Source organism: Chlamydotis macqueenii, chromosome 3, assembly GCF_036417535.1.
Source record: "Chlamydotis macqueenii isolate bChlMac1 chromosome 3, bChlMac1.mat, whole genome shotgun sequence".
Classification (NCBI taxonomy): Eukaryota; Metazoa; Chordata; class Aves; order Otidiformes; family Otididae; genus Chlamydotis; species Chlamydotis macqueenii.
In genome coordinates this window covers 111,207,991-111,231,153 of record NC_141558.1, presented here as the reverse complement: position 1 = coordinate 111,231,153, position 23,163 = coordinate 111,207,991, and the positions used below count along the sequence as shown (strand labels likewise).

The window sequence follows — 23,163 nt, the reverse complement described above, 5'->3', positions numbered from 1 at the left end:
CAAGCAATGACCATGTACTTTCTTCTTGAAGTCTTTGGTCTTCTGCTGATAGGCTATGAGTTTGTATTCAGCACTTCACTTGTTCAATTGAGGAGCAGCTGCCAAATCTTACATTCCCAGCTACACAACTCTTGAACACAGTAAGCACTTGGAAGAATTGATCAGCTTTCCAGCACTGTGACACCAATAGATAGTAATAAGAGTGTTACATCTCCTCAAGGAAATTAAACTATTTGTTCCAACAGTGTTAGAAGGCACTCTTACCCGTGGTAATTATTCTACACCAACACCATAAGTATGGCGCATGTGAACTCTTAATTACATAAAGCCATGTACTAATTAGCACATTTAAAACAGAAACTCAAAAGTCAAGGATTAGGTTTTTTCAAATACTTATTTTATCAAACTCAAATTAGTGGTTTTGCTAAAAAAAAATAATAAATTGCCCACCCACACCATCACTATTGGTGTGACAGTTAGGGAGCTGGGGTCAGCAATCTGCTCAGCTTTTCCCTGTCAGAGGTTAACTCACTCACGGGGAAGACGAGGGAAGGAAACAAACATCTGCCGGGGAACAGTCTGGCGTCTCCCTGTGGACCTACTTTCTCAGCATAAGCTTCTGGTGAAGGTAATCACACATCCCCTTCTGCTGATGCTGCTGTGGAGGTGGAAACCTCAGTGAAAGAGCACAGAGCCGATGTGTCTCTAACTACTGCATCAACTTGTCAAGTTCATCTGTCAGTAAGTTGGATTAATAGCTTAGCATCCTGCTCAGCTCCTCGATTTTAACACTGCACTTTGAAAAAGCATTGACTAGTTAAGTGCAGTCTATTCCAGAGACTAGCTGGCAGAAAGGAAAAAAACAAAAACCAAAAACCTCCAACGAAAAAAAACAACAAAAAAACCCCACATACAAATCAAAACCCACACACCCAAAGTGTAGGAGGAAGAGGAAGGGGAAGGAAAGCAAACCAAGCCTACAAAGCTTGTACTGTTCAGCAGAGGGAGAAACTGAGTTTTGTAAAAGGAAGTCTCAAAACGTACAGAAGCCAGTGCATTATTTTTCTCATGAAGCAGCATATCAAAGAAGAGATGCCTAATATAAATTAATTGCTATTAGACTAAACATTTACCTGAATCTTACAACATTTGCCAGTACAGAAAATTTAACAAAACTCCCACTAAGAGCCAAATTATTCTCTGCAAAAATGTTGAATAAGTTTCTTACAGAAAATACACCAAAAAAAAAAAAGTACAGCTACTCCACATTCCATTTTTCTCTATTAAAAATTCTCTCCTGTCACTTCAACTTTGAGATACTACTTAGGAGCAAGAGCTCTCGCTTTAGTTTTTCCTAAAATAAATTCATCTGACAGTCAAGATTCCACAGACACCATCAAACCTTTCAGACTTGAAAATGTTGTTGATATAACATAACACAACACTTGGTCTTTAGGTTCAGAAATCTTTAGGTACAACCAAGTCCCCAGACTGGGGGGAAATCACCATTCAGAAGACTCATGAGAGTCAGTGGGTCTCTAGGAACTGATGCAATGAGAGAGATTATGTAGGTAGCTTCTATATTGACAGTATGAGGGATTTTTTTCTGAGGGTGAAACTGATGGAAGAACACTACTCCCTAAGGGAAAAATATCGTTGAGGTTTACCTAATTCTTGAATAGCTGATACACGGTGCTACTCTCAGTAACTACAAAGAATTTGCTGGTAGCTTATACCAGCCTGCTCTTCCCATGCTGTTCACCTGGTACGAGTTTACGTAAAGAGAAATAACTGCATGTCATCAGTCAGAGTTTATTATCTTTGCTAAAGGAAAACACATACGCTAGGGCCCAACCACATGGAAAAGCGTGCGTGCTCCTAACAAGAGCACCTAGAAAAGAATAGTTTGCATAATACCCATTTGCCTATACTTCTGCAATGTATGTTGTGCTGATCACCGGCAAATGACAGCCCAGAAGTGGATGATTGCCAAAAGGCTGAGTAAAATTTTCCTCTTCTCTGTAGGATTTCATGTGAAATCTGGTATGTGAGTGGGTGGCAAAGAAACATTAAAATCTGCTGCAAAACAAGGGGAAGGCAAAAATGTTAACACTGGGTACACTACTAAAGAAGGACTGTCAAAAGCAATCATCACCAAACTTGCAGACTGTTGCTGATATACACTAAATGCTGCACAGCAAGGGGAAATGGATTTAAACTGTCCTCTCAGATGTCTTATCCCTATGTACCTATATGCAAGCACTATTCAAATCAGAAAATTTTACTTCTGAGGTGTCCAGGCAAGCTCTGGGGTAAGCCCTTCTCCCTAGTGTATCAGACACAAGATATAAATGGGGTGGGATATGCTATTCCCACTCAGCTCCCTTGAGCCACAGGGTCCACATTTCTTTCTGAGGTTCTGGAGAAGAGGGCAAGAGATGGATCAGGAACATATATATAGACAACATCCCTCAAAGAGCACTTACAGGTCTCATTTCATCTTACTTCAAATGTTTGCCTACATGCACACCCACACTGTGGACACTTCTAAGTGGTAGCCAAAAGTCAGTAAACATGGAGAACGGTTCAGGAATCAGGCCTGCCATCCTCAAGGTCCCATAGCACCATGGAGGACCACGTAAAGACACAGTGTTTATTAAAAGGGTAATTCTCAGCTCCAGTCAGCAGTTCTATGGATCTCAGCAGCTGACAAATTCCATACAAGAAGCCACTCACGTGGCTTAGTTGTGGTTGAATAAACCCTAATTAAGCCAGCAAGTATTTTGTAAGTGATTAAATTACATGTTCTCACACCTTTAGTTTTCCATAACTGAAACTGATAATCCTCTGATCTCTCTTTAGTCAGCATAAAAAAAGATGAAGAGTCCTTGCAAGAAGCTGTTATTTAGTCAATATAACCTGATACAGCATACCTAATATCCAAGTATGCAAGCAATCTCAAATGCAAATACATGAAAATAAATGCCTCATCATACATAATTCAGAAACCAATCAACTTTCAAATGAAACACTGCATCTCCTTGCTCCTCAAGGTAACATCACATAAGTACACTGAGATTAAATTCAAGGATAAACTCCTTAAAGGCAGCTGATTTTCCTTTTTGTAGACTATTATGGACTTGCTCGCTCCTAGGAGAAAAACCACCACAAAAAGGGTATGTGGAGAACAGACAACAGAGGGAACACATTAGTTAATATTTTAAGAGTCTTCCATTAACGGCAGATTCAAACTCACTATGGAAACAGCTCTTTACCAGCAGGGGGCTGGGAGAGAGGAGAAGTCCAGTATATTTTAAAAGATATAATAATAGTTGAATGAGAAAAAATTCCACCACAATAGGAAAATCCTCAGCTTGGAGGTGGAATGTCAGTATCTTTATCAAATGAATCACGAATTAAATAGGAAGAAATGACATCTCCGCTATTTCTCATAGAATCATAGAATGGTTAGGGTTGGAAGGGACCTTCAAAGGTCATCTAGTCCAACCCCCCTGCAAGGAGCAGGGACATCCCCAACTAGATCAGGTTGCTCAGAGCCTTATCCTACCTGGCCTTGAACGTTTCCAGGGATGGGGCATCCACCACCTTTCTGGGCAACCTGTGCCAGTGTTCTATAACCCGCATCGTAAAAAATTTTTTCCTAATTTCTAATCTAAATCTACCCCCCTCTATTTTAAAACCATTACCTCTCATCCTATTGCAACAGGCCCTACTAAACAGCCTCTCCCCATCTTTCTTGTAGGCCCCCTTGAGGTACTGGAAGACCATTATCAGGTCTCCCCGGAGCCTCCTCTTCTCCAGGCTGAACAGCCCCAACTCTCTCAGCCTGGCCTCATAAGAGAGGTGCTCCAGCCCTTTTATCATCTTTGTGGCCCTCCTCTGGACCTTCTCCAGCTGGTCCATGTCCTTCTTGTGTTGGGGGCTCCAGAACTGGACACAGTACTCCAGGTGGGGTCTCACCAGGGCAGAGTAGAGGGGGAGAATCACCTCCCTCGACCTGCTGGCCACGCTCCTCTTGATGCAGCCCCGGATGCGGTTGGCCTTCTGGGCCGCAAGGGCGCATTGCCTGCTCATGTTAAGCTTCTCATCCACCAGCACTTCCAAGTCCTTCTCCTCAGGGCTGCTCTCAATCCATTCCCCGCCCAGCCTGTATTTGTGCCTGGGATTGCCATGACCCAGGTGCAGGACCTTGCACTTGGCCTGGTTGAACTTCATGAGGTTGGCACGGGCCCACCTCTCCAGCCTGTCAAGGTCCCTCTGGATGGCATTCCTCCCTTCCAGCTTGTCGACGGCACCACACAACTTGGTGTCGTGGGCGAACTTGCTGAGGGTGCACTCTATCCCACTGTCCATGTCACCGACAAAGATGTTGAACAGGGCCGGGCCCAGCACGGACCCCTGAGGGACGCCACTCGTGACCGGTCTCCACATGGACATTGAGCCGTTGACCACCACTCTCTGAGTGCGGCCATCCAGCCAACTCCTTATCCACCGAGTGGTCCGTCCATCAAACCCATGCCTCTCTAGTTTAGAGAGAAGGATGTCGTGCGGGACAGTGTCAAAAGCTTTGCACAAGTCCAGGTAGATGATGTCAGTTGCTCATCCCTTGTCCACTGATGCCGTCACCCCATCATAGAAGGCCACCAAATTGGTCAGGCACAATCTGCCCTTGGTGAAGCCATGTTGGCTGTCACCAACCACCTCCTTGCTCTCCATGTGCCTTAGCATGGTTTCCAGGAGAATCTGCTCCACGACCTTGCCAGGCACAGAGGTGAGGCTGACCGGCCTGTAGTTACCTGGGTCTTCCTTATTCCCCTTTTTAAAAACTGGGGTTATGTTCCCTCTCTTCCAGTCATCAGGGACCTCACCAGACCGCCACGACTTCTCAAATACGATAGCCAGTGGCTTGGCAACTTCATCCGCCAGTTCCCAAAGTTATAGACAGTAAAGCTAAGGTAAGTCACTGAGGCGTCTCTCTGCCCTGCCTAAAAATCTTTTTTTTTTTGACCTCTTGGCCAACTAAGTTGTCCTGGTAGACTCCTTCCTCATATTAATGGATGCTCCTGATGGATTAATAGAGCTATTCTACTCCTGAAGGTCAAAAGCCAAAACAAACATGAAGTTCAGATGCTAAAACTAAGCTGAGTACGTAAAAAGAGCCAGGTAACTGTGCCATCAAAAATTATGGCATCCAACCATAAGTAATACCACCTTGGAATCTAGTCTGAGAGACAGAACCCATGCTGGGGCAGTGAGTAGAGAAATTAAGTCTGATCAGATCGAGGGAAATCCAGGACAACCAAAGCTGCAATGAGAAGCGTTATGCTCTTGAAGAGGGGTTGAGAAGAGGCAGACAGCACAGGAATGGCAGAAAATACACGAAAAGTCATGGTGGCTCAGCTGAATAGCTCACAGGAATGAACGTACCTCTCCAGTTTTACAGCTGCCTTAGTTACCTGCACGGAGACAAAGCCATAGGCATACTCAGACATTACACTACACTCAAGTTCTTTGGATAACAGCCTCTGATCAGACACATTAAAAAAAAAGTGAATACAGACAGCCACGCCAAAAATCAAGCTTTTTTCCTCCAGGAAGAAACATGAAGGGCTAAAAGCCTACTCTGCAGCAACCACAAAACTGCTTTCACTGTGCTGTATTTACCATAGAGCACAGTTAGCAGATACTGAAGTATCTGCCATGCCCAAGGTACTTTACGCCCAAGCTTTCTTCTTGCTAAATTATTACCTTAGCATTGTGGTCCTGAGCACTTCTTCCGCTTCTGAAGGAAGGCTCTCTTTTCTATTGTACAATTTAAACATGTTTCCTCCTTAAAGAAATCCTCTAGAAAAAGCAAAAGCAGAGATGGGCGAGATTTTAAGGGATAAGCAACCTTACGGACTCACATGCTAGGATTTTCTTGTGGGTAAATACATGAAAGCAACAGGAGAGAAGACCTCTAGAAGCAGCTGACAAGGAAGCAGTAGCAATGCTGTCCAAGGTATCCATTTCTTCCTCAGCCACTCCTGTCATCTTGCTTCCTTCCACAGGAAACCAGCACCCAGCACCTCCACTTCCAGCCCCACTGCCCCCTTCATAAAGTAGTCGCTGCAAAGGAGCTGGGCTTTGCCTGATCACAAACCAACCGCACAAAGCCAAGGCACACCCACTGGACACTCCTTGCTTGCAGGAGGAAAAAAAACAAACCACCAATGGAAAAACTGAACTGCTACCACAAAGAACAAAGCAGTTAGGTTTTGTTCTTTTCCGACCTGCAATCCCACTTTCTTACCTCTGAGGTTACTCACAGGCAAATGTGCACAGTACAGGCACAGGATTTCCATCTATCAACTCCTGATTCAGCTCAAAAAAAGGCACATTTGAAGTAGAGAATGGTCTTTTAGAACCATTAGACTTAGACTTGACCAAAGAATATTCAGTGACGGGACAAGGGGAGGGAAAAATCATCTATTGTCACCATCAGTGCTTTAAGGAAATTATTTTTTTTAAAGTTTGCTTAGTTTCAACATTCAGCCATTAAAAATCCCATATACATTTATTCAATGGAGCACTCTCAGGCTTCCGTTTTTGTTACTCACACCTGCACATGTAAATGGCAATCAAGTCACCTCTTTATATCCTTGTCTTCTCTTGAGCTGATTTCAATTCCTAATGATTTCTTCTTGAAACACAGATGAGAAATTTCAGACAGTTTTCCAAGTAGCAGTCACAGCAATGCCAGAAATGGAAGAAAGACTCCCTGTTCCTCACTGATGTTCTCTAGACATCTCAGGATCAGGCTAAAAAGATTAAACAAGGCTTTATCCTTCCTTTTTGGGAAAAGTGCTCTCTATTTTTGTTTGGAAACAGAGGACAGGGGTTTCCCTTGTTGCCTTTTTTTTTGGAGGAGGAGTTGAAGAGTGTTACTGGCTAAAGGCTTTTTAGCTTACCACCTGCAATTACAAATGCCCACAATTTCACTTTTAAATACGTGTCCAGTGAACAACAACAAAAAAAAAAAAAAAAAGAAAAAAAAAAATCAGGAAGGAAACTATATACCGCAGCGAGGTCCCTGCTGTGGTAAAGGGGATCACGCAATACCCACATGCCACACGCCACTGTAAGTGTGCAAGCAAGCAGACACGCTCACAGGAAGGCTGACAAGGTTGTGACCATTTTCAAGTTAAAATAGTTATATAGTCAATGACAAACTACTGACTACAAGCCTACCTCATGAAATATGTTGTCAAATGAAAACAAAGCCACAAGACAAAGAGCATGCAAACACTGTAAATTGTGGAAAACTGACTATTTCGACAGTCAGTTTGTCTGAGGGTATGGGTGCAGGTGAAGGTGAGGAGTGATCACAGTACAATTTCACAACTTGCTGCCCAAGCCTTTGCATTCCACTGGGACATCCACAAAAAAGCTGAAGACAACTCCATAATTGGAGTTGCTACAATCACTGTCATTTGTTGGAGAGTTATTTTTTAATACGTGAATGCAATTCATATCTAAGCAAGCAAGCCACTGTTTCCAGTACGGTATGGAAGTCACTCCCTGGTACTTTGGTTTAACAAGAATTGGTCAAAAATTCCTGTTACTGGTCTCAATTCAATATTGCGATTGAGATGGGGTAGAAAAAAGGAATTGCTTTCAAATTACACGTAGCAATGGAGGATGTTATAGTATCATTATCTGTAACAGGAACTAGAAGTTACTGATCATGAAAGTCAAACTAGCAAAAAACATTCTGGGTATTATTTTTCACTTCCGAGCAGTTCTAACCCACCAGTTTTGCTTGTACCTCTTTTTAGATACCTTGTGCACTACGCCCTTCTAGACATGAGTTACGCACACAGAGGCGGCTTCACACTTAATCTGACAAACACATACACTTCTGCAGCGTTAAGGTTAATCAGTCAAGGAAGCAACCACTTCCAAAATCCATAAACAATTGTAATTGTAACTTCCATGGTGAACCCACCTCCATATTTTATAACATAGTTTAGCATACTGGTTTAACAAGACAAACTGGACTCAACGAAACATGAGTCACATTTCCCATGACAACACTTCTACTTTACTGCACACACAGCAACATCACAGAATACCGTTACAGGAATGCGATAACACGCAGGTCAAAAATTCCACATAAGTAGAACAGTGCACTCTTAGTAAGAGTACTATATTTATTTTCTTCAATCTTAGCATTTATTGCTGCTCATAGTAGCGGAGGGCGGTAGTTATAATATGCAAATTTAACAATGACAATTTGTCTTTCCAGCACTAAGTTGGAAAGAGTAGAAAAAGATATGAAGTAAAGCTCTGGGAATAGCTTTGTTAGTCTCCTCCTTACCACGTTCAACAACTTATGTCTACGCACCAGGTAACTGAGGAGTTGCCTCAGCTTCTGCACACCAAACTACGTGTTTTCACTACTATTTATTCATCCTGCCTATACAGAAATTCCACAGTTTACTGAAGGGAAAGGCTATTCTACATATAAGGTAGTCCATTTATTTTCATATCCTTCAATAACTGTGCAGCAGTTTATCTTTATTCTGCTGAAAGAGAAACTATCCCAAGTGATTTCACAGCTACCACTGGATAAAACAATACAAACATGAGAGGTTTCAGTTAGGTGCTTCTTGTACCAACTCACGGGGCCTTGCTGCTCCACCCACAACACAACTGAAGACATGAAACATGGACTGACTAAGGTCACGCTGGAATTAACTGACAAATCTGCAATTCACAAAAATGTGAACTCTCAGGATGCTTATTTTATCAAGAACTAGTAAGAGCTGTACAGTCATCTTCATACAGAAGTAGAAGTAGACTTGGCAGTGATTAGAGAATCACTGTCAAGAAAAGGGAATAAACTCTTCTACAAATGCAACTTATGGCTAGCTATCAGAACTGCTTTTATCTCTTTAACACTATGAAGCCACATCTACTGCTCTTACATCAACATAGCTGGTGATCCACTTCCACCCTGAAACAGACAGGCAGTACTCTACTTTAATTTCATTTATAAAATTTTTAATACTAGTTTTCTATTCTCCAGACGGGGTTGTGGGGGGGAAGGCTAGACTTAAAGCTTTAGAAGGAAGGGAGGAGAAACCGTACAGACTAAAATGCATATTACACTGAAATTTATAACATTTCTATCTTAAGTGAATTTCTGTAAGTGGACTACATTATGTATCACTGTACAAACAATTTGTTTACAGACCACTAATGAGACTACTGTACAGATAAAACAGTTTTAGCTTCTTAATAAGAACTAATTTGGGCCAATTTAACTTAGATGAAATCTAAATAACTCAGATAAACAGTATTGTTAAAATGGAAAGCTGATATCTGTTCAAAACTTTTTAAATATTTTCGGTAGATAAATGAAAAATCACCACAAGTTGTGGTTTAGAATGGAGAGAGAAATCATCACAGTTAAAATAGCAGTTTCTGAACCCAGACCACGTGCAAAACAAATGCAAGTACATCTGCAACTTGAGAAGCACTAGTTGCGATTCCCCTCTCAAAAAAAAACAGCTGGAGGAGACTACTCACAATGATTTTACATTAAAGATTGTATTTCCATACATACTTTAACTATGAAGGCTCCAAATGCCACCAAGTTAACAACCTGTTGGTCAACTGCAGTGAGAAACACAACTGAAAGTGGGAAGGAAACAGGATATCCATTGTTGCTACAGCCTCTGGAAGCAACTTGGCATCAAATAAATACTACAAAAGAAAAATAAATACACCACTCACTTTTCATCAGAAATGAAAAAAATTGTGTTCAGTGTCTTTCAAGATGTATATTTGGTTTAACATGCCATCATTTATACTACTTTCAGTGCCATTATTGCCAGTGTTATCCCAATATCAGAAGAGTTTACAGGTAACGTACTTTAATATATTGATGCAATTCTAACAAACAGAAAAAACGTAAGTGCCGATATACTTACTCACTGATTGTTCCAATGACAGTCTAAAATTAGCAACTTGCATTGCCGCTCAGAGGAACAGTGGATTAACAGAGAAGAAATATTACTCATTCTCCTTGCTTCCTCTGTCCAAGGGCTACAAAGTCAAAACAGCACGAGACCCATACAAAAGCCATGCAACCATCTTTGGTGACTAAGGCTTACTTAAATTGTATTTTTAACTGTATTTTGTTGAATAATTTTTTCAAATGCTTTTCAGACGTTAAACCACAAGTGTTATGGGCAGATAATTAAATTCTCCTATCTGCTTTTCTTCTTTTGAGTGTAAAAATAGTTACCTTGAGTCATTTTTTCCCCTTGTTTGTGTATAATTAGTTTAATTGCTTCCACCTTCCCAGTATCTTCTACAGGTAAGTCTTTAAAAGAGCAGCTGCAAGCTTTACCAAAGCAGCTATTGCTGCGACACTACGGATGCAAGGAAGGAGGTGGGGAAGAGTGAACTGCCAAGTGTCATGCGGAATTCTTCTCTTCTCCTTAGGAAGCATCTCTGTGCCCCTTTTCTACTGTTACTTCACATCTGTGGCAAATCCAGGCAAGGTACAACACCAAAGTGTTGCTGTGGTCATTGTATCTTTCTCAGTGGAGAAAATGAAGTAAAAGCAGCTGCTTTTCGTTATTGCTTATTAATTACTTTTCAGGAGATTATGTACTGAATAACAATTAAAAAAAAAAAAACGTTCTTAGGAAAGTGCAGACAGGGAGTAGGGCAGTGTTTGAGCCGATGTTTTCTTAACACCAAAAAGTTATGGATTCCAGAGTCGGAAACCAAAAGCCTCTTGTTTGCCTGGAAAGCAAAAAGCGATGGGTGTAGATAGAGGGAGGAAGTTCTACTCTGAGAGATATGCATGCACAGAAACTCATCTGGGAACACCGTAATGATTTAGGGTTCTGCATCACATGCAGCATTGCTACTTAAGAAAAGCAGTCATCCTCCCAGACCTATCAGAGCATATGAAGATACGCCAGCAAAAATACAATGTATAAAGCTAAAAAATAAATCTGCGGGAATTTTTTAAAGCTCTGTCAGAAGCACACTGACATTTGAGACATATTTCTAAACTGATAGACTAACCAGTTCAGAACTTTAAAAATAAAACTAAGACAGAAAAAAAAGTTAGAAAAAGTTTGCACTCAAATATAACTGGTTGTACTGGTTTTGGCAGGAATAGAGTTAATTTTCTTCAAAGTAGCCAGTATGGTGCTATGTTTTGGATTTGTGACCAAAACAGTGTTGATAACACAGGAATGTTTTAGTTATCGCTGAACAGTGCTTACACAGCATCAAGGCCTTTTCTGCTCCTCACACCACTGCACCAGCACGTAGGCTGGGGGTGCACAAGAGACTGGGAGGGGACACAGCTGGGACAGCTGACCCCAACTGAGCAAACATATTTTCCCTAACATACGAGGTTGTGCTCAGCAACAAGTGGTACAGGGAAAAAGGAGAAAGGGGAGATGTTTGGAGTTATGGCATTTGTCTTCCCAAGTAACCATTACGCTTGATCAAGCCCTGCTTTCCTGGGGATGGCTGAGCACCAACCTGCCAATGGGAAGCAGTAAATTAATTCCTTGTTTTGCTTTGCTTGCACACGTGGCTTTTGTTTTACCTATTAAACTGTATTTATCCCAACCCATGAGTTTCCACAGTTTTACGCTTCTGATTCTCTCCCCCATCCCACTGGGGAGGAGCAAGCAAGCAAGCAGCTGGGTGGAAAAGAGCTGCCTACTTGGATTAAACCACAACACCGTGGTTTAACCCGTCTCTTAAAAAAGAAAAAAAAAATCCCCACACTCACACATTTCAACTCAGACAGATCTATTCTTTTTAATAAGGCTTGGTACTGAAAGACTATGCAACAATCTGGTTTTTTAACTTACTGTTAGAAGAATGGAATGAATTTTAAGAATTAAAACATATTTTGACATAAAGTGACTTAATGTTTACAGAAAGTAATTTCTTCAATATAGTATTAGTAAGAAAAATCTCAAAACATTCTGTTCATTTAGAAGTGCTTTTATAAAGTCTTCTTGTAATAAACCCGTACCCCCCATGTTACTATAAAATATAACAGATAATATAAAATGTCAGCATCTAGGAATGCTGCTATTTCTTATTCAGTCCACCAGACTACATCTACAAACATTTCGGTTCCCACTACTGTGCCACTCTTTACAGCGACACATAATTTGTCATTCTTCTTTGCTCTCCATAGCCTGAGCACACAAGTTTTATTTACGATGAAGAGCTTTGTATATTGACCTAGCCTCTCATTAAGGCATGTGAAAAGTGTAACTCAGTTGCTTCCAACTGGGCACCTGGACACAGATCAATCCAAGTGTCTGAGTGAACTCATGTTAAACTGTGTAAACGTTCTATTGCTCTGCATTTGGTTATGATATCTTGGAAGGCGGGTCACACCCACAGAGTAGAAGATTGTATTCTTAAAAGCAGTGGTTCTAAAAGAGAAGCCAGCATACAGGGGATAAGCAACTCAGTATAGCCTTCTGATACAATATTACAGGAATCCACTTAACTGTATCAGGCTTTTCTACACAAGAACAGCAATGTCAAACCTGTCTGACATCATGTGATGTACACAGGAGCAATGTACACGTTTCACAGCTACAGAATTTTGCAAGGAGAAAACACGATGCACTGGAGAGCTCTCTGATCTGGGAGAAAGGCCTAACAGTCAAAAGTGGAAGCCAGACTGCCTAGTACAGAATCACAGAATAGTTTGGGTTTGGAGGGACCTTCAAAAGTCATCTAGTCCAACCCCCCTGCAAGGAACAGGTACATCTCCAACCAGATCAGGCTGCTCAGAGCCCCATCCAACCTGGCCTTTAACGTTTCCATGGGGCATCCACCACCTCTCTGGGCAACCTGTACCAGTGTTCCACCACCCTCATCATAAAAAATTTTTTTCCTTATGTCTAATCTAAATCTACTCCCTTCTATTTTAAAACCATTACCCCTCGTGCTATCACAACAGGCCCTGCTAAAAAGTCTCTCCCAGTCTTTCTTGTAGGCTCCCTTTAGGTACTGGAAGGCTGCTATAAGGTCTCCCCAGAGCCTCCTCTTCTCCAGGCTGAACAGCCCCAACTCTCTCAGCCTGTCCTCACAGAAGAGGTGCTCCAGCCCTCTGATCATCCTCGTGGCCCTCCTCTGGACCTTCTCCAACTGGTCCATGTCCTTCTTATGTTGAGGGCTCCAGAGCTGGACACAGTAGTTCAGTACAGAAATTAAATTCGAATTAGCAATAAGCCACTGGAACAAGCCATTAGATATATGTCAGAAGCTGAAGACATCAGTTTTCAAATCAAGATCTGCTGTTTTTCTAGAAAACATATATAACTAAACTGAACTCAGTTAAAGAAAAAAAAAAAAAAAACACAAAAAAACCTGAGAAAACAGAAACAACTTATGACATAAAATCCTGACCATGCCACAGGATAGTTCCTGCTACGAAAAAACAGGAAAACAAAAGACCCAAACACACTTACCTTAGGGAATCTGCTTCCCTCACATCTTGCATGGCCTTGGCTGCATCCAGCCGCGTACACTGCCCCCCTCTCTCTCCTATTAATGTCAGCAGTATAGTCTTACTATAATGCACTATGGTACCCTGGTTCTCCCAACTGCCTCACACATCATTTGAGGGATAACAGAGAGGAACAGGACACTTCTAAAAATAAGATACTGAAACACATAAGACAAGCAGTTTGCCTGAAGTTACTCCTTTCCAAAATTTGTTAAGAAGAAACTGCAATTCGTATGTATTACAGGGACAGTATACTGCTGATCCTGTGTAAACTGTATTGTGAAGTGACCATATTTTCAAGCTTTTCCCTCCTCTAGAAATGCAGCTTCCAAAACTAGACAGCCATAGCAATTCTCTATTATTTAGGATGTAATAGATACCTATGTAGGAGGAAAGGTTAAAATAAAGGTAAGAGCTTTTTTCTTCCCTTGTCCAGGCACTTGTGTGGCAAGTTACAATTAAGAAAACTAGCAACTGATATTTTACTAATCCACAAACAAGGTGTGTGTCCCCAGCTGCTACAATGAGTAAAGCATTTATTTTACAACATGGGAGACCTTTGCATGCTGCTGTTGGGAAAAGCAGATTTTGTTCTTCTGTTGACCTGTGGACTTTGAAACGTTTAACTGTTCCTATATATGGGACATGCAGCCATCTGTAGACCACAATAAACAGCTTGTGTTTAAGGTAATGTATGTCTTATCTAACCTGAGACTAAATACTTGCTGCTCAATTGACTGACACACTGGGCAAAAATCAACAAATAAAAGGGGGAGTCATGAGGGGGGCAGGGGGAAGAAAAATGAAAAACATTCTTCCAGGAAAACCAATGTTTGCCTCTTCTACAGCTGACTAGGTACAACACATGAACCCACTTCATCTTTTTAATCAAAGACAACTCAAATTCTGAAAAAATATCTGTTCACTCTGGCTGATGATGCATGGACCACCCAATCACAGCAGACATTTTTTAAAAAAAGAAAGTTATAGTATGCTAACCTTTTTAAGGAACTAACACAAGGAACTTGAAAATAAAGTAAATTTGCCAAGAGTGCATTTATGCAGAACTGAAGTACCAACAGATTGAGATAGTCACAGATACTTATGATTGCAGGCTGGCAAGAATAAAAATGCTTTATTTTTTAAAGTGTTAGAATACAAAGTTTTCCAGCAAGGCCAGCAGACACTCATATCATTAATACTCAACAAAAGTGCTCCCTACTGAAAATACAATTACTATAATTAGTATTTTTATGAGAGTTCACAAATACAGTACAGCACAACTGAAGTGTTGTGTCAACAGAACCTGCCAAGCCCCCACAGTGCCTGAAAAACCTGGAGACGTACCTGGTTACTACTTTTTGCAGCAGCGTTGGTCTGAGCTGTATTTGAAGAAAGTGAATCAAAAAAGGCTTGGTCAGCTAATGAGTTACCACAGCTAATTCCATCTTTCGCACCTTCACTTATGATCTGAAATAGAAAAAGTTGCAAAAGATTTTTCATGCTTCCATTAATCAAATTATGCTGTTTATCATATATAGTTAACCTAACATCCATGTCACTAGATGTTAAAATGGTTGCATATAGCCTTTTAGAACTCAAATCGAATAGTACCTTTTCCAAGAAGTCAATGTGAGAATCTGGAGGATTTACTCCCCCAATAGATGGAAGTGGCTTGCATTATCACAGTGTAACACATAGGACTGTTGTGGCAGTGGACATCTAACTATAAACTCATTGGAGGTTAGCAAGGTTAACATTACTGCTTAGAGACTCGGAACTCAATACTCAGAGAACCAGTTTGGGAGAGCAAATCTGGAGAGTCAAAAGCTACTAGACCATGAGCTACCCAACTGAAGAAAAAAAAAAAAAACAAAACCCCAAGGTTATGTGAAAAAGTATCTCCCTCATCTCTCTCTCTTTTTTTTTTTTTCTTTTTTTTTTTTTTTTCCCCAAACAAATACAGCACTGCTGAAGGAAGGGAGGCACAGGCCTTAAGAGGAAGCTGCAGGAATTACAGCCAGAGCCTTCACCTAACTGGCACCTTGCAAACATACAGACACCAGGCCCTCCAAGAGCGAGCTGGATTCCAGACTTTGCATTGAGATGCCCATTCCATCCTGACCCCCGTAACACCAATCTTTGAACAAACAGCAGATCAACACACACTGAACAGATAGCAAAAGCCCTCAAGAAGATGAGCTGAGTAGTCCTTGGTTTTGGGATCCCATATCCTGAGCCCCAGAAATGGAGTTCCATTCCAGAGATGTACAAGCATGTGGCAAATCAGCCACAGCAACATCAGTGTAAAGTTGCATTACTTATTTCACTTCCATATCTGTATCTTCAGACAGGAAAACAAAACAATTATTGGATCATGAGACACGCAAAACCAGAATCAGACTCAAAATATCTCATGTTCTGTGGATCACCAGTATTTACTATAGATAACCTCCTGTTGCACTTCTTAAGAAATCACTAAGAAGCACAGTAGCTTTGGATGGCATATTTGCACCGAGCTTCAAAGCCAGCTACAGCTGCTACAATAAGATTATATATTCTAAGCTTTAACACTAGAAGTTTTACATTTGAGCACTACAGTCTCACCAGTGAATCAGAGGATGGCCTTTTCAGTAGTTCTGCTTTCTTAGTGCAGAGCAGTGCAGTTACTTACCTCAACGTAATCTGTTGGAACAAGTCCTCTCTCGCCTTGGCTGTTTTTTCCTTCTAACCAGCCTCCACCGACATCCTAAAAGAAGTAATAATATAGACATAGTTTTGCTAGATGGAGCCCACAGCATGCTTTAAACAGCTCAGGAGGAAGCACTGTCTTGCTGTCGAATTCAAGCTTCAAAATACAGTTATGACTGTATGACCACGAACAAACTTGCTTAAATCTGCTGAAGCAGCAGATACTCATTAAACAGAACACAGGTCATGCTTGTTTCACACAGCTATTGTGGACTTTATTTTTAACAAACATGGAGGGGGGGGGGGTTGATTTTCAGCACTTTTGATCATTTATGAAACCATAGTCAATTGTCTGGACACAGACTGCATCAAAACATAGCTATTAGCATGCCAATTCCAAAGTACTAATTTTAATAAACAGTTTATAAAGAAGTAAGAGTCAAGGAATTAAGCTATTGGTAATATCTATAAAATCTCTGCTTCACTTACTGAAGGTGCAGAGGTGTGCGATAAGTGGGAGCTATAACCTACAAGAATATTAAGGATAATCGTGAGATTAAGAGACGCACATGCCATGCAAGATCTGGAGACACTTTTTTAGTTTACATTTAATTTCAGAGGTAGGCCTCATGCTATTAGTTCAGAAAGAACTAACAGTTCAGCTCTGATCTCAGTGGGGCATCCTGTTATTTTATTTTGTGTTTTTTTAAACACATATTCTACATACACTAAGAAATCTTTGCAGTCAAGCAAAGTAAATTCCAGGACAACATTATCTGGAATAAGCCAGTTCTGTTTTAAATCAAGCTGTTCCTTGAACACATAGTTACCTGTCAAGCTAACTCATAGCTGCAAATTGAAACCACATACACTACACAGCAATTATTGACTTTCAGGTTTTATCAATTTGCTTTTTAATCGATATATTTGTTTATTCAAAATTTTGTTCTTTGCCTTGGGAATTTTATGTAATCCTGCACACATTAAGAAAAAGTCTGCTTATGTTGTCAAGATTTTAAACAGAGATCAAAGAGATACTGAAATAACAAAGTTTAATTTGCTTTCTCATGTACCTAAAAGCTTACTCTCAGGTAGACAGCTTGGATTATAAATGCAACTAGCTTGGTTAAACTGCAAGAGCAATGACATCTTGAGCCAGAAGTCACATTTGCATTGCCACACTTAAGAGCAATCATCAATGGACTTTCATGACTTATGCTATTGCTGTCTAAACTTAACATACCAAAAAAGATCAAGAGCCTTTGTGGCAATCTATCCCACAGTTTAATTATAGACAATATAAAATAAAGTTTTACTTGGTTTTAGTTACATTGCTTTAACATACAGGTGCCTTGTTCAACAAGAACTAGCTTAAAAGAGGTAAACTATTTATTTAGTCCTACTTTTGTGAAACAGCATTAAACTCCTGCACTCATTTAAAATGTTACTGCTGCACCAGCATAGCATCCTAGCCAAGAGGGTGCTGGTTCTATTTAACATCTGCTTCAAATATTGAAGGTCAGTGGAACTGAAAACTATCACAATTATACATGACTAGGCTCTTCAAAGAATTAGTTAATTCTGCAGAACTCACGTTTCCTATATAAAGAGATAAAAAAACCTGGCATCAAGATCAGGCATTTTCTGCTTCTATGTGTTTTAAGAGGAAAGTCCATTCAGTGAGCCATATCACAAAAATCAAAAGCAAAATCAACTAACACCTTGTTACCGAGGGTAAGAATTATACAGGACAATAAAAGTGCATTCAAATTCAAATTGTACACACAAATCAAACGTCAGTGCTCAGAAGTACTACTAAGAACTCCCTGATAGTATTACCATAGTATTTTTACCACTCCTTCCCTGTACCTTATCCATATTGCTTTAACTATGAAAGGACACACAAATTTAATAACAAATTTTGTTGCAAGTTCTTTGAACAAACTTGGAATGCTGAAGTCATTGATTAAGAAACTCAAAACCAAGAAGGGAGCTGGCATGTCAGATTTAAATGCAAATGGCAAGCACCTGAAAGATTACATACACACAAAAAGGGAGAGTATTAGGCCCCAAAAAAAGACAATACATTCAGATGTAACAGATACCACCATCATTAGCTCCTTCCTCTGCCTTGGCACTCAGCCCTGTTTAGTGGGGAACAAAGCTGAGCAAATTCTGTGTACAGGGGAGCTCTGAGATGACGCCGTCCTCCAGAACTGCTCATTGCATTCGTTTCCAGAAAACTATTAGAAAACTATTTGTATTTAGTTTATTTGCTAATTCTTCAAGGGAAGGTAGCTAGGGCTTTCAGATGTCACCTAGCACACTTTTTCTTCCATCTGCTAGAAGGCAGCCAGGAAAGTGCACTGAAGCCTTGATTCCATCTCAGTTTTCTTACCGGGTTGGTGATTACAATGATCTCCCCTTCACTGACGGTCAGCTCATTGTTTCCAGGCTCAGCAGCAAAATCATACATAACACGAGCCTGCATGTGAAAAAAGAATACAGCAGTGAGACTTCTTCCAGCTAATTTAGGAGATTTCATGAAGGAAGTATCAGCACAATTTATTCTTAAGTAGCAGAAATAGCAAGAGGGGTAAGGCTGGATGTACAAAGAGCAACTCAGCATGTAGGAAGCTAACATTTCATAAGTTTGAACTCTAAACTGAACACTACCGCAAACTTTACATGACTAAAATCTCCTGCGGAGCTTGTTAAACATAATAATTATTTTCCAGGAGGATTCACAGTTTAAGATGGCTGTTCTCTGCCACGTCCAGGACCATCACTATAACTTCTTCCAGGGGAAGACTGAAAGCCTCCTAACTTTAGCAAACAATCCAATTTATTTCCTACAAGGCATAGTCCAACTAGAATTCGGGTAAAGGGAACTGTTTGATAGAGCAAGCAATTCAGAAAAAGAAGAACAAGTCATTGCTGATGTAAAGAAGAACAAGTCATTGCTGATGTAAGTAACCACTGCTGCACATAAAAAGTAATACATAAAATTATGTTTTGAGACTTCATGTACAGGAGGAACTATGCAAATGCACGAACAGTGAGTAGGCCTGTTACATAATGGCACAAAGTGGGAAGGAAAAACAAAATCAACCTAATTTTTAAGCATTTAGAGACACAAAGGCTTTGCTGTGTACTGACTCTGCTACTACACTACATAGAGAAATGTTATGTTTCAAACACTGACAAAGTTGTCTAACATTTAAAAGATCACTTCTGCTTCTTTATACAAAGAATTGTGACATGGCCTAAGATTACATTCCCAAACATCTTTTCATTGTCTTTTATTAAATTCCTTTCCAATATAAAAGTAGAGAAACCTCTCAGGAATTACAAAGGGACCATATTTATTTTCTCACAAACTGTTGAAACGGATGCAGAGAGAAACCACATATATTTTCCCCTTGAGTCTTAAAGGAAGACCTAGAACAAAAGTTTCAGCTTTCCATTTCAAGTGGCATATTAGATAAACTTTAAACCTGACCACAATAAACCCTTTATCTAAGCTTCTCTTCCCCTAAAAGAAAACTCATCACACTTATAAAAGCCTTAGTATTTACACCTCAAGTCTTTATGTTAGCTAGGTTCCTCACAAGTCATTAATACATTATTTTATCTCATTGATGCCAATGCTGAAGTATCAAAGAGCAGCAAAAGGGAAAGCTAGACTACAGGTCAGGAAAGGCAATCAGAAATAGCACAGATTTTAACAGACAGTACTGACAGTTGTAACAAAACCATCAATACTCGATATAGATTACATCATAGCCTGTATTTCCCCAGTTCATACAGGATTAAGAGTTGCAGAAAGTCTATTTCAGGAAACACACCAATTTCCCCAGCACATCTTGAAAGAGGCAAGGCTACGGTCTCATCTCCATCAGTAAGACATATGCTTTAGTCACCTCAGCTCCTACAGAAGTGGGCTTTGTTCCTGCAGATTAAAAAACTAAATCCAAGAAAAATAATTCTATAATGGTGTTATAACAACATCAGACACTGTGTACAAAAATGAGCTCCTTGTACTTGGAGGTCAGGAGGAAGAAAAAAACAAAAACAAAACCAAAACAACCTCATACCTAATTGTTTCTGCCATAAATATTACAGTAAAATTACGATGTCTGTTAAGAGCAAGTTATGTGATAAGAAAAAAAATACCAAAGACGGACATTCACCACCAATTCCTGCCCATCTTAAAATTATGATCCCCACCTGGACATCCCTTCTTCTGACACAAAACCAGAAAAAAACACAAACTTCCCTCCCACACATTTTAATTTCATAAGTATCACATGGAAATACTTCTGGCTGGTCAAGAGATACTTTACTTCAGGGTAAATAAAAACAGAGCTCAGACAAAATGCCTATGTCATAGCGCAGCTGACAAAGCTAATCCTGAATAACCTGCACAACAAACCAAACACTTGGTCTTCTCCACTACAGAAGCACAACATTACTTTTTTGTAATGAAGGACTCCAAATGCTTCCTTGCACGAAAGCTTTTCCCTTAGAACTGAGGCTTTCAGCACTTTCAGATTACGCCGTGCAAAACCAAGATGAAGAAGAGAAAACTGTTTTCAATAACAACACTGACTGCTTTCCTTCCAGCGGAAAATCAGGCCTCCATAAAATACAACAATAAGCTGCCGTACTTTCCTTACAATTAAACTGAAGAGAAGCAGCACACCTTTTGAAATACAAGCACATTTTAAGTAGGAGTGTAAAAAGCACCACTTTGCAGGCCAAGAGAGATACACAGAATTCAATAGTCATTGCATCAAAGTCTATCTATTCACCTGCTCTGGATTCCTATTTCAAAAGTTGTTTTTTTAAAAAAAAAAAAAAGTAGAAAAGGGGAAAAAAATATAAACAAACTCAATAATTCTTGCCTTATTGTGGTTTAAGAAATTGAGAAGAAGAGAGATTCACAATACTACAGAAATGGATTATTACCAAGCATTAAGCATTTGAGGTACATCTGTAACCTGATCCATATATTGACATCCCAAATACATTCCCCAATTTTTTTTTTTGCTGGTACTTTGTTTCATTTTCATTTCTGGGCCTATTTGCCTAGTTTGGGAATTAAATCCCTAAGAAATCCTGGCAAGTAAGCTTTTACTCTACCCTGCTACGCTTGAGATTTAATGGGAAAAATAGTATAAACTCAACCAATTCCTAAGTAAGTGAAACTAAGTGACTAAATGTTTTTCCCCAATTTAATAAGTGTATTGTTAACAATGGAAAACTCTCCCTCTAGCCCGTCCTTGGGCAGAGGCATCAGCCCTAACCCTATTTAAATATTTTTGACAATCAGTTCCAAAGTACTATACAAAGGGAAATGGTTTGGTTTTGCAATAAACCTTTTCCTACTTACTGGCCACAAATATTACATCCAAGTAGCAGTTATGGCTTAGACTCAGATCTTTGCCACTTAGGCAAAACAGCACGTGGGCATGGAGAGAAGAAAGCATTAAACCAGCAATGGATTTTAGCTCCTGGGCACTGCAATACATGCATTAAATATTAGGTGTAAGCCTATGGACGTTTTGAATATTTATAAAATTGGAATCTCTGACAAATTCCAAATATTACAGCATGAACACCACAAAGGCAACTTCTTCAAAACACAGATTAAAAAAAAAAAAAAAAAAAAAAAAAAAAAGACTTGTTACAATAACTGTTGTGCTTCATATCTACTTCTCATCATATCTAAAAGGACCAAATGATCCAAGAACTACAGGAACTTCAGAGATTCAAACATTTTGTTAGTGGAATAAAGGTCATTGCTTCATTTACACAATACTGCAAATCTGCAAAACAAGTAGGAATTGCTAATCTGTTAGCTATAAGAAATTTTTTTTTTTTTTAACTGGCTGTACTTATTTTCCCCTGTGTCCTGCACCCACCCCACGTAAGATGGGGATTCTGGATTCTGAAGTTGTTTTGTCAGATCCTTTGAGAAGAAGGGCTGTTGACCCAAAAAAGTGTAAACAGATTTCATTGACCAGAAAGCAGACCTGGTCATTGCACTGCACACACCTATTGCTTCTCTTTGCTCAGGGGGCAGAGCTTTCCGCACCGCCACTGGGAGTTTGTAACGTACCCTGGCGTTCCTCTCGTGCTCCCTTGCATAGGGAAAGGTCAGCACGGATTAAGCAGAACCCTGGCACAATGCATGCCAAGGAGGAAAGGGCTCCATGATCCCCAGCATCTCTGCAGCTCTGGCATATATTGCAATTTCTCTGGAATGAGAGGGAGTCGGCAGTTTTCTCTACAACTTGAGGACAAGGAGACACCAGTAGGAATTCATCCTTATTAAACAAAAATGAGCTTTTCAGCAGTATGGGTATAGAAATTTAGATTGTAATAAGGAGAAGAAAACAGAAAGGAAAGTGATAATTCCCAGTACTTTCTCAGCGTGCTTTGGAGCTGGTTCTATCTACAGTAGTTACACATCCGGACTGCAGTTTCCCTACTTACAGATTTACTGACTTATTACAGTGTGAAGCCTCTCAACTTCTAGAAATTCAAAGCACTGCAATTAATCATTATTACTATCTTTTTAGAATTATAACAGCAATTGTGACTAAACATGTTAAAACACAAAAGATTCTTTACACTGAAAACCAGGACCTAGAGTAGCAAAAGTATAATTGCTCTGCAGACCAGCAGCAGAGTCAGCTTTTCTCCATTACTTCTGTTCAAGTTAAGTACCTCCTCCCTCTTCCCAAAATATTAAAAATCAAGAGAAAAAAAATAACCAAGAGTATCTGGCAACTTATTTCTGCAAGCAGACATAAGACTACGCAACTATCAGTGTGTTGAGACTCTTAGCACATATTAAGTGGGAACGAAGTTGACTAGCAAAAAAT

The 23,163-nt window shown here is 40.0% G+C and overlaps 1 protein-coding gene across 4 annotated transcripts in view; it reads right to left on the bottom strand.

The window, feature by feature from the left end:
* SNX9 (sorting nexin 9) overlaps nt 1–23,163 on the bottom strand; it is a 92,819-nt gene that overhangs the window by 24,875 nt on the left and 44,781 nt on the right. For all 4 annotated transcript variants that reach the window (XM_086745922.1, XM_086745925.1, XM_086745923.1 and 1 more), the window contains 3 exons: nt 18,669–18,755; nt 16,254–16,328; nt 14,927–15,049 (listed from right to left, as the gene is read on the bottom strand). In XM_086745922.1, coding sequence (XP_086602048.1) covers nt 14,927–15,049; nt 16,254–16,328; nt 18,669–18,755 — 285 coding nt within the window. The remainder of the gene's footprint in view (nt 1–14,926; nt 15,050–16,253; nt 16,329–18,668; nt 18,756–23,163) is intronic.